At 47.4% G+C, this 12,093-nt stretch overlaps 1 protein-coding gene across 1 annotated transcript in view; it reads left to right on the forward strand.

Moving 5' to 3' along the window:
* The window catches only part of itfg2 (integrin alpha FG-GAP repeat containing 2), a gene marked incomplete at its 3' end in the record, with an annotated part of 30,892 nt that extends 24,499 nt beyond the window's left edge, over window positions 1-6,393 (forward strand). Inside the window, exon 12 of the mRNA XM_080538493.1 lies at window positions 6,210-6,393. Coding sequence (XP_080394619.1) covers window positions 6,210-6,393 — 184 coding nt within the window. The remainder of the gene's footprint in view (window positions 1-6,209) is intronic.
* Window positions 6,394-12,093: the final 5,700 nt, after the last annotated feature.

A 12,093-nucleotide genomic window follows, 5' to 3' on the forward strand; every position in this document is an offset into this window, starting at 1 on the left:
ATTGCGACAAAGGCAGACTTTGATAAAAGCAATAAACAAAAGAAGCGTATGGGCGTTCACAGACATTGTTGACAGTGTCACGTTGTCAAGTTCAGATAGTTGTAGGCCTGGGGCCTCATTCATAAAAAAGTACTTGAACGTCATCTTTGACTTTCACGTAAGCACATTTTTCTAAACGGACGTAAGCATTATTTATAAAACGGGCTGAGATGGTTTAAAGTTGCGTACGTGCTTCCTTCTATAAATACCAAACATACTTGGAATTGAACGCAGGTGAATGAGGTTTGTATTAACGCCCTGTGATAGAGGCTCAATTATAGCGGCTGAATGAAGCCAAGTGCTATAATATAATATAATACAGACAGACAATACTGACAATATTATATACTGTCTGTATTATATTATATTATAGCACTTGGCTTCATTCAGCCGCTATTTGAGCCGCTATCACAGGGCGTTAATACTATATTATAGGGTAGGCGTGCGTCTGGAAGCGGGAGAGGGCAGTAATACCACGTTCATTGATAAAATGACATAAGGGATGGAAAGGGGGGATGGCAGTTTTAGAAGGGGGATGATTTGGACTGTTTTTATTTCAGGGGGGGTGCCATTCCCCCTCATCCCGACTCAACTCGAAATCCAGTATCATTTAGCGCGTGGCCGGGCAAGGCATAGGCATGTTGAAGAGAGATAGACAGCTCCGGAGGGATATAAAGAAAGACTGAAATACAATCATAAACATTAGTTCCCTTTAAATCTTGAATTTAACCCATTTTCTCGGCTGGTAACAACATCGTTAATTTTATTACGAGCCACTTAAACTTGAATTACAGTAGGCAACGTTTTTCCAGTGCGGCTCACATGCCTGTAATAACTCCGCATAACCAGTAGGTAATGTGCGTAAGCAAGTTGAATACTCGACGTCGAGCTACGATCGTTTCCACGATCAAATTGACTCACGTTGAAATTGTATAAATCACTACGTTGACGTGGTTTTCTACGTACGACACGGGTAAGATCAAAATTTGATCTAAGCACGTTCTATGAATGAGGCCCCTGATGTTGAGCCAGGAGGGCCAAGCAATTCAGTGCATGGTCTCCGGCTGTATCTTCCATGTTTCAGATGAATAAACTTCGGTATGATCATCATCTCGTGAGTTTAGAATGATAAGGTTCTATCTCCATTTAGAATGATAAGGTTCTATCTCCGTTTAGAATGATAAGGTTCTATCTCCGTTTAGAATGATAAGGTTCTATCTCCGTTTAGAATGATCAGGTTCTATCTCCGTTTAGGGCAGTTCAGAGATATTGAGCATCAAAGTTTTTACATTCCATTATGTTTTGTGAGATGGAACCTTTGTATTTTATGAATTACTAACTCAAAAATGTCAACATTTAAAAAATAACACCACACAGGCATTAATAAACACCTAATGGATCAGGGGCCCATTCCACTAAGGTGGATTATCTTCTAAGCCTCGATAAAGTTCTAAGCCTCGATAATGTTAGCTTGCGTTCGGTTCCATCAATGTGGCTCAAATAATTCGCTGCTTGGTTGAGCTCCTTCTGAGTCAGATATAATTAGCCTGGTCGCGAGCAGGCTAAAAGACTGGCTAAAGTAATCGGTGCGTCAAAAAAGGCTCACAGGCGGAAACTTCATCCCGAAAGACAGTTCCTCATGTGTCTTTTAGGAAATATTAGTTCCCACTTCACACGAGATAGATAGATGGATTGGTTGACTGTGTGATAGATAGATAATTTGATATTTTGAAAGTGTGATCGATCGATCGATAGTTTGATTGTGTGATAGATAACTTGATATTTTGAAAGTGTGATAGATAGATCGATAGATCAATAAATAAAAGAGTGTAAAAAAAAGAAGGTAATTGTCTCAACTTGCATTGCTGTCATCACAGGGGTCTGGGTGGCGCAGTGGTTAAGGCAGCCAGCTAAAGTTCCAAAGGTTGCGTGTTCGAGACTTGACTAAGTGATTATTATTTATTTTTTTACATTTAACCGAAGCCTTCATGCAAAGGCTTAAACACCATAATTTTATACCCTACATACTTTTTTAGATGAGATTTTAGATTAGATTCAGACAACGAAATGCAGTAAAAAGTGTGTCCGAAGAGGGATTCGAACCACCGTCTAAAAATGACGAATAGATACTATGGCAGCGGTCGATACCACTAGGCCATTGTGGCGTTATGACGGTTTGTAGCCTGCTGCTGATATCACCACAGTAGTAAATATTCATTTATTAAAATATGAAAATATGAGTATCTTCATTTCGACAGATCGACTCTTCGGGGCTCTTTATGTCTGCGTGCACGCGCCCATATCGAGGATTTCTTAGCCGGTGTTCTGTGAACACATCACACAAGCCTGATCCTCGTTCGAGGAATCACCTGAGGCTTGAATTCCAATAATTGATTAATCAGCTGTGCACTGTGTGTTCCAACAGTTTACCGCACAGCTGATTAATCAATTAAACCAATAGAGTGAGTCCCAGGTAGGCTAACTATGGAGAATTCTAAGAAAAGAAAAGTGTCTGAAGAAAACAGAACATTCAATGGTACGTGGGCAGATTCATTTGCTTTCACTGCTGACGAGACTGGTTTACCAGTATGCTTAATATGTAATGAGAAACTAGGAAACAACAAAAAGTCAAATGTCGCAAGACATTTCCAGAATAAACACGCAGCCTTTGCTCAAAAATATCCGGATGGAGATGAGAGGAAAAAAGCCGTTTCGGAACTGATGCGGAAGGTTGATCTGAGCAAAAATCACTTCAGGAAGTGGATGAAGTCTGCAAATCAAGTACATATGCTAGTTTTGTAGCCGCTCAGGAAATAGTCAGGCACGGGAAGCCGTTCACAGATGGAGAATATCTAAAAGAATCTTTCATTAAGATTTCAGAACATCTATTCACAGACTTTAAAAACAAGAGTGAAATTGTGCAGAAAATCAGGGATATGCCCCTCTCTGCAAAGACTGTCAAAGACAGAACCATAAAAATGGCAGAAGACATCACCAGACAGCAAATTAAAGACATAAATTCAGCTGTGGCCTACTCAATTGCCTGTGATGAATCTAAAGACAACAGTGATATTGAACAAATAGCGCTGTTCTGCTGGGCCACAGGAAGAAATGCTATCGCACACCACTCAAATCACTTCAGAGCTGCGTGAAAATAACGTTGGAAGTTTCCCCGAAAATGATCCACACTAGGAGAAAGGGGGGGCCGATTCCCCCTTAACCTTCATCCCCCATCATCTTCCTCAATGTACAAGTCCACACCCATTGCTCATGATTGGTCTAAACCTCACCCGAGGGCGGACCCCTTACCTGAGGGTACCTGATTGTATAAATACTGAGATGACATGAATGATCTGGACTTTACGAGGAACTTTGAATCGTTCAGATGCGTCTGACGAACCTGTAAACTTCCTCCTTCTGCAGAAGAATATTAAATATCTTTTCTTATACATCTTGAAACGAAACAGGCTGCCATTATTGAATAATTTGCTCTAACAGGGCTTTGCCACCGGTGGACATACGAGTAGGGTTGGGTACCGAAAATCGGTACCGGTAGGTACCGGTTACTTTACATTCGGTATGTACCCGTACCGAATCGCAAAGGAGATTTCGGTTCCTCATTTCGGTACTTTTCAAAAAAAAAAAATCTTCCCCTGGTGTCCGGTGTCATGCAACAGTCAACCACACGTGACTTGAGTCGTGACGTGAGTGACATCGCCTGTTTCCAATTTGCGTGCGTGGTAGTGAGGTGAGCAGTTGTGTTGAGAAGAAGAAGAGTGAGTTTATAGTAAGTGTAGTAATATAGTTAGTGATTGTATTATTGTATTATTGTATTGATATTATTATTATCATCATAATAATCATAATCATGTTATCTAATTTCGCTAGCTAGCCTAGCTACGAGGTCACCGAGAATGCCGAAGACCGCAATGAAGACCGCAATGAAGCGTTCTAAAGTGTGGCTGCATTTCACCCGGCTCGATGAAAACAACGCGAAGTGCTCAAAATGTTTTAAATCATTCGTGTGTAAAGCAGGCAACACATCGAACTTGATGAAACACCTGACAACGCACGCGATACATTTAAGGGTAGAAGGGTGCTCCGTGTTTGACAGCTTGCGCAAGTTCACCCGCCCTTCGGCTGAGCAGCAAGCACCTCCGGAGAGGGGGAGGCGGAGATCGCCATTCCCATTGAGGATGATGATGACAGCATTTCCTCAGGTTAGTAATAATGTTTCCTGATTTCTTGTTTTGTTTTATTTAACCAGGAAAGGGACGGGGGATTGAGAGATTAAACATGCAGGTAGGTAGGCCCAGGATGGATGGTGTTAGCTTGACTGGGGAGGGGGAGTAGGGTGAGGGGTGTGTGGAGGTCAGGCAGACCGTCTGATCCGCACCCAAGCGACCCCAGGTGTCGTTATGTGGTACAGCATTCAAGAGGGTCCTGTCCAAGACAGGCAGCAGCAAATATTTAGCTACAGTCAGTAACATTATTTAACCTATGTTTATATTGTTGGCTCAACAATGTAACTGTGGTTGTAGGTGTAACTGTGGTTGTAACTGTGGTTGTAACTGTGGTTGTGTAACTGTGGTTGTAACTGTGGTTGTAGGTGTAACTGTGGTTGTAGGAGTAACTGTGGTTGTAGGTGTAACTGTGGTTGTAGGAGTAACTATGGTTGTAGTTGTAACTGTGGTTGTAGGTGTAACTGTGGTTGTAGGAGTAACTGTGGTTGTAGGTGTAACTGTGGTTGTAACTGTGGTTGTAGGTGTAACTGTGGTTGTAGGTGTAACTGTGGTTGTAACTGTGGTTGTAGGAGTAACTGTGGTTGTAGGTGTAACTGTGGTTGTAGGTGTAACTGTGGTTGTAGGTGTAACTGTGGTTGTAACTGTGGTTGTAGGTGTAACTGTGGTTGTAACTGTGGTTGTAGGTGTAACTGTGGTTGTAGGTGTAACTGTGGTTGTAACTGTGGTTGTAGGAGTAACTGTGGTTGTAACTGTGGTTGTAGGTGTAACTGTGGTTGTAGGTGTAACTGTGGTTGTAGGAGTAACTGTGGTTGTAGGTGTAACTGTGGTTGTAGGTGTAACTGTGGTTGTAGGTGTAACTGTGGTTGTAGGAGTAACTGTGGTTATTGTGCCTCAGCAATAAAAAAGTGAAAAGCTGTTTAATGTTGTCGACCGTGTTATTATTATTATATATATATTATATATATTTTTTTTAAAATCAAAAGTACCGAATTAAGTACCGTTTTGGTACCGGTACCGTTTTTAAAGTATCGGTTAGTAACCGGTACCGGATAAAACCCAAACGATACCCAACCCTACATACGAGCGGTTTGCTTGGTGGCGAGCTGCTTCCTGGGGGCTTTGCCACCGGTGGATTTACGAGCGGTTTGCTTGGTTCTGGCCATGACGCTAACTTCCTTCGTTCAGTTGAAGTATAACCAATCTTAACAGAACGTTGTACATTTATAAACCCCCAGTCGTGCCCCGATTGGTTGGCGACTATAGACGCGCTCATTGGCTCGTTGTTGCCTCCTTCTCCGGCTGCCATTGGACACGAGCACCGTCCACGCCGTTGCCGCCACAAATTCAAACACTTAAACCCTGCCGCGCGCTTCCTTTGTTTGGCCCCTCCCCCAAACAGTTGTCTTCAAAGAGATGTCATTCCTATATCTTTTGTCAATGATAATCTATCCTTTAAATTGTTCTTTTTAAAAGCTAAAGCAAGTGTGAAGATACAAAAAAAGTAATGTAATGTACGATTATATGAATACAAATTAACAAGAACAGTGTAAACACGGTGCAGACACTTATTGCGTCTTTACGGTGTTGTGTTCCATTGGACGTCCTTTAATCTCGCTGCTGTTTGCACACTGTTGTCCTCTATTCTAAATCTAAAATGTCATCACTAGTTGTCCACAACCACTTCATACAAATGATGAACCAAACAAACGTAAACTGTATTATGGAAGAACGAGGTTCACTACACAAGGAAGGGGTGATGTTTAAAACCTTATGAAGGTGTGGGGAACATGACGCGTTCCGACCTGCAGAGGGAGCCGCAGGACGGTTGGTGAAGGGATGGGGGCGCAATTGGCACCGGCTGATGCCAATTGGGTCCTCATCAACGCGCCCTCTTAATGTGTTGCTTTGTTCTCCCCCGGGACCCAGAGTAGGACGCGGTGAGCGGAGAACGGAGGAAGCGGGGAGAAGCAGCGGAGAGTCGGTTGTAGAGAGACGTCGGAGAGCGCTACAGGAGAGCCGCGACCGGAAGGGTCGGGCAGGAAGCGAGCGGGGACGTTCTCCCCTGAGCGAGGCTCAGCCAAACCGGACTCCAGACCAGCTGCACAAATAAAACGCATTCCTTAAACCGCCAAATCATATTGTCTGTCTCCCTCTGTGCCCGAACCTGTTACAGTGGCACCCGACGTGAGGCACAGAGGAGAGGCGGACCCAAACACCCAAATAACAGACAGGCGGGGGCATGGAGTCGCCCCTGGGACACGTACTCGCCCACCTGGCACAGCTGCAAGAGCAGCAGGCGGCGATGGCGCGGGCCAGCCACGACGCCCTGATGGACATGGCCCGCGCCCAGGCCGAGGACCGGGCGGACCTCCGGGCCATCATCCGCGACCGGGAGGGGTACGGGGACTACGGCGTGGCAGGCGGTGGGACCCGAGTCCGGATGTTGCGGATGACGGAGGGGGACGACCCGGAGGCGTACATTGAGACGTTCGAGCAGGTGGCCCGGAGACAACGGTGGCCAGAGGACGAGTGGGCCCACCAGCTCCGACCCCTGCTGATCGGGGAGGCGCAGCTCGCGCTGGCGGGTCTCCCGGCGGCCAGCCAGGCCGACTACCCGACAGTGGTCAGGGCCATCCGGGACCGGCTCGGGCTGAGCCCGGAAGAGCACCGGCGCCGGCTCCGTGCCCTGACCCTGGAGGCCGGCGGGAGGCCGTTCCTGTACGGCCAGCAGGTGATGGACATGGCGCGGCGGTGGCTGCAGCCCGAGGAGAGATCGGCGGCGGAGGTGGTGGAGCAGGTCGCCCTGGAGAGGTTCGTGGGGGGCCTACCGGCGCGGACCGCTGCCTGGGTAGCCTACCACCGGCCCGCCAACCTCACCACCGCCATCGGGCTGGCCGAGAACCACCTGCCCTCTCCAGTCGCGGGGGTGGCGGGACCCGCCGCGGTCCCGGTCCCAGCTCCCCGCCGCCAGGAGGGGGGGGCTGCCTGGACCGGACCCGTGGCGGGGACACGGCGTGAGAGGCCGATGGCCGCTCCCCGGGGCGGGTGGCCGGAGGCAACGCAGGGGGGCGCGGCCTTCACCCCACAGAGAGCCCCACAAGCGGCAGAGGAGGGGTGCTGGCGGTGCGGCCAGCCTGGCCACCGCCGCCGGGAGTGCCCAGCTATGGAGGTCGGCCGGGCTGTCCCCACCGCCGACGAGGTCACCCCTCCCCCGGACCCGAGCGAGGTGTACCGCATCCGGGTAAGGATGCAGCGGGGTACGCACGAGGCGCTGCTGGATTCGGGCTGCCTACAGTCTATGATCCACCAGCCCCTGGTGCGACCAGGGGCATTGGTGGGGGCATCGAGGGTGTCAATACTGTGTGTGCATGGGGATGTTCACGTATACCCGGTGGTCCCCATCGAGATTAAATATAATGGGAGAAAATATAGAGTCAAGGCGGCGGTTAGTCCGAGCCACCCGAGGTGCCGCTGCCGGTGTTTCCTCCGGTGGGAGATTTTCCCCTCGAACAGTCTCGTGACGCTACCCTACGCTCAGCCTATGACCAGGTGATGGTGATTGATGGTGCACGGGTACGGCCAGACGCGGCGCTCGCTCCCCCATACTTTACGTTGGTTAGGGACAGACTATATAGAGTGAGTCGTGACACTCGCAGGGAAGAGGACGTCACCCAGTTGCTGGTTCCCCGGGGCCGCCGGGAATCGATATTCCAGGCGGCACATTATAACCCCATGGCGGGCCACCTAGGATATGATAAAACACTTAGTCGCATAATGGACCGATTCTACTGGCCGGGGATACGGGCGGAGGTGCGCCGGTGGTGCGCATCCTGCCGCGAATGCCAGCTAGCCAACCCCCCGGCCGTCCCGCGGGCGCCGTTATACCCTCTCCCCCTGGTTGAGGCCCCGTTTGACCGTATTGGAATGGACATTATCGGCCCATTAGATCGATGTGCACAAGGCTATCGGTTTGTGTTAGTTTTGATAGATTACGCAACCCGATACCCCGAGGCAATTCCCCTGCGCTCCATCTCCGCGAAGAGTGTGGCGCAGGCGTTGTTTCAGGTCATCTCCCGGGTGGGGATCCCGAAAGAGATCCTCACTGACCAAGGTACCAATTTTATGTCACGCACCCTCAAAGAGCTGTACGGATTATTGAATATTAAAGCGGTCCGGACGAGCGTGTACCACCCGGCCAGCGATGGTCTGTGCGAGCGGTTCAACCGGACGCTAAAATCAATGATCCGTAAGTTCGTTCACGAGGATAGTCAAAATTGGCACCAATGGCTAGCCCCCCTGTTATTCGCGGTGCGGGAAGTCCCCCAGGCTTCCACTGGGTTTTCCCCATTTGAGCTCTTATATGGGACCGTTCGCGGTCACACGGCGGGTGGGGGAGGTGGACTATGAGGTGGTGCGTTCGGATCGGGGGGATAGCACGCAGATATACCACGTAAATCTCCTTAAAAAATGGACCGAGGTGATCCCTGTCGTGCTGGCTACGCTACTTCCCGAGAGGGATGAGTTCGGGCCGGAGGTCCCAAAGTCTAAAATTAGTACCCCGGCCCACTTAGGAGACCATCTTTCGGCGGCCCAGCGAGCGGACGTGGCCGAGTTGCAACGGAGGTTCGCTGACGTGTTTTCCCCCCTACCCGGGCGCACCACGCTGATAGAACACCACATAGAGACGCCACCGGGCGTTACGGTGCGTACACGGCCGTATAGACTGCCGGCTCACAAACGCGACGTGGTGAGCCGGGAATTAGAGGCAATGCTGGAACTGGGCGTGGTAGAAGAGTCCCACAGTGATTGGTGCAGCCCTATCGTGCTGGTGACTAAGCGAGATGGGGCTGTACAGTTCTGTGTGGACTACCGACGGGTGGACGCGGTGTCTAAATTCGATGCCTATCCAATGCCCAGGGTCGACGAGCTCTTGGACCGGCTTGGCGCGGCTAAATTCTATACGACCCTGGACTGTACGAAGGGATACTGGCAGATTCCGCTGTCGCCAGGGTCCCGCGAGAAAACGGCGTTCTCCAGCCCGCGCGGTCTATACCAGTTCACCGCGCTGCCGTTCGGGTTGTTCGGGTAGGAAACAGAAATCCATTAATCAAAGGGCTGACATGTTCTGTCTGGACAGTCTGAAAAAATCATGTCTAACAGAGGTACATAGTGGCAAGATGCCAGAGACGACAAAATACTGTCTCATTGGGGGCTACCCTGTTTAGACAAGGTTTGTTTTTGTGTTTTAAGTAGTTGTAGGTAAACATCAAAACGTACGACAGTCCACGGCGATGACGTCATCATCGTCTTCGTCATCGTCACTAATCTCGATGACCTCGGAGTCCTCCACCTCCATACTGAGAGAGAGAGAGAGAGAGAGAGAGAGAGAGACAGAGGGGAAGGGAGAGTACAAGGAGGTAAAGGGTAATAATGCGTAAGAATTGACAGCAGGTACTCAAGTCACCTAAATACAGGGTTCGAGTTATGTGGGAGCCAATGGGAGCTGAGCTCCCATAAGGAAGGTCTGAGCTCCCATGAAAGCAGTAAAATCATACATCTGTGGGGGTCGCTAATAATACATGACCACAACCATTATTTGATCATAAATGTCAATGTAATTGTCAATTTTATTCCCGGGAACCGTGTTATTTCGCCGAACTACCACACAGCACACCTCGGACAGGCGGTTCAGGACCATGTTCGCAAGGACAAACAGACTGAAGCTCAGCTTCTACCCCAGGGCCATTCAGGCCCTGAACACAGCAAAGACCTAGGTTCTAGGCCCTGGACAATCTAGACAATTTGATGGCAGCTACTAGATTGAAATCAAGTGCAACACTGAAACACAACTGTGAACATTTCAAACCTGCAAACTGCGACACTTTAAATGAATGTGCAATAACACTATGTGCAATATGACAACCCTCGGGTACATAAGGTTCAGAGATAGGAAATGTTAGAATAGGTATAGCATAGCATAGAGTACAGCACAGTGTTTTATTGTATAGTATAGTATAGTGGATAGTGTACATAGCCTTTATTTATGTAAACCAGCTCTTTTCCCTTCTTGTTTTTAGTTTTTTTTTTCCTAGCACCAGGGGAGCCCCCCCTCCCAAATTTCGTTGTTTGGTACCTGTACTATAGCAATGACAATAAAGACCATTCATTCATTCATTCATTCATTCAGCGAATCCGCAGAAAACCGCTGATAATTTCCCTACCAGTGAAACAGACCGTTTTGGGGGGATATATAATTTCCCTTTCGTATTGGGAAATGAGTGCGTACAAAGTACTCATATAGTGAATTCAAATAGTAAATAAAATCATCATAAAATCATGAATAACTCTTTGTATAGTTGTATATTGCAATAATACATGTATGATTCTCACAAAATCCCACGGGACACGTGGACCTTCGAGAATCACTCAACATGGCTACCGCTAGCTGGTAGTGACAGTTTAATGGACATGCTGCGTGTTAACGAGCATGCTAGGCCTTATAGCTAATCATATTATCATTATCTACTTAGCAGTGGCTAGGGTCATTAGTTGTAGGCCTACTGTACTAACCTTTTTGCAAAGTTGCCTAATACATCGATAGGACAGTCGACGGCTGGTCAAAAATAAGGTTTGGATTTATTAGAAACGAATCTGGCAACGTGCTAGTGTTCTCTTCGCTGACGGAGGAGAAGTGACGTGTGCCGCTGATGGACAGATGTCACGTGATTTGATTGAGGAATTGTCTACGACACTTCAATTAATAATAACTTTATTTATATATATATAGCACTTTACGTCAAAGTGCTTTACAAGTACAATAGGTAAAAAACAACACATTTTAAACAATATAAAAACAGCTATTTCAATTTTAAAAACACACAATTTCGCACCACAAATATAATAGGTAAAAACGTACATTTTAAACAAATTTAAAAACAACTATTTCAATTTAAAAACACACATAAATTACAACAGCACAAAAAAACAGCTTATGACAGCTTATTTTTAAACACTTCTACTGATTCTGCCTGTCTGATATCCAGTGGAAGACGGTTCCAGAGAGTTGGTGCACGGAAGGAGAACGCACGCTCACCGATTGTCTTTCTTCTAACCCAGCGGAATAATGAGCAGGGCAGAGCCTTGTGAGCGCAGAGCCCTTGAGGGCTCATATGGGACGAGACGGTCCTTTAAATAAGAAGGAGCAGTGCCATTTATAGCTTTGTATGTTAACAGGAGCAACTTGAAATCCGCTCTAACATGGACAGGGAGCCAATGAAGGGAGGCCAGCACTGGTGAGATCTGGTCGTATTTCTTGGACCCAGTCAAAATGCGAGCTGCAGCATTTAGCTCGTCTCCGTTTATGTATGTGAATTAATCTTTAGTGGTATTATTAATGGACAGTTATTTTAATGCAGGGATAATGATGATCAAAATTAAATACCTGCGCAATCCCCTCTTTCGATAACTGGCAGTTTGCATCACTCGACTTGAGGACAGTGCAATCACTGATTTGGCATTTAGTAACACAATGAGGGAAAAAAGTGGATGGCTGTCAGGAAGGAAGAGACCTAATTGATATGCAGGTGGTTTTGATTGGCAAGGTTATAAATATATTCAGATTGCTTAACCAGGACTAGGTTTTATTGAAGCAATCCTATAGTACACACACACAATATACTATATGAACTATTGTTAACACAAAACAAGTCATGTCGGTGCTCTCTTTCCATTCCAAACGTCGATATCTTGAGGAAATAATACCGTGCTCGTAAACAGTCAATTGAGTAGCATGAACATAGTATTTAATTGG

This window comes from Nansenia antarctica, assembly GCF_963989245.1.
Source record: "Nansenia antarctica genome assembly, chromosome: 8".
Classification (NCBI taxonomy): domain Eukaryota; kingdom Metazoa; phylum Chordata; class Actinopteri; order Argentiniformes; family Microstomatidae; genus Nansenia; species Nansenia antarctica.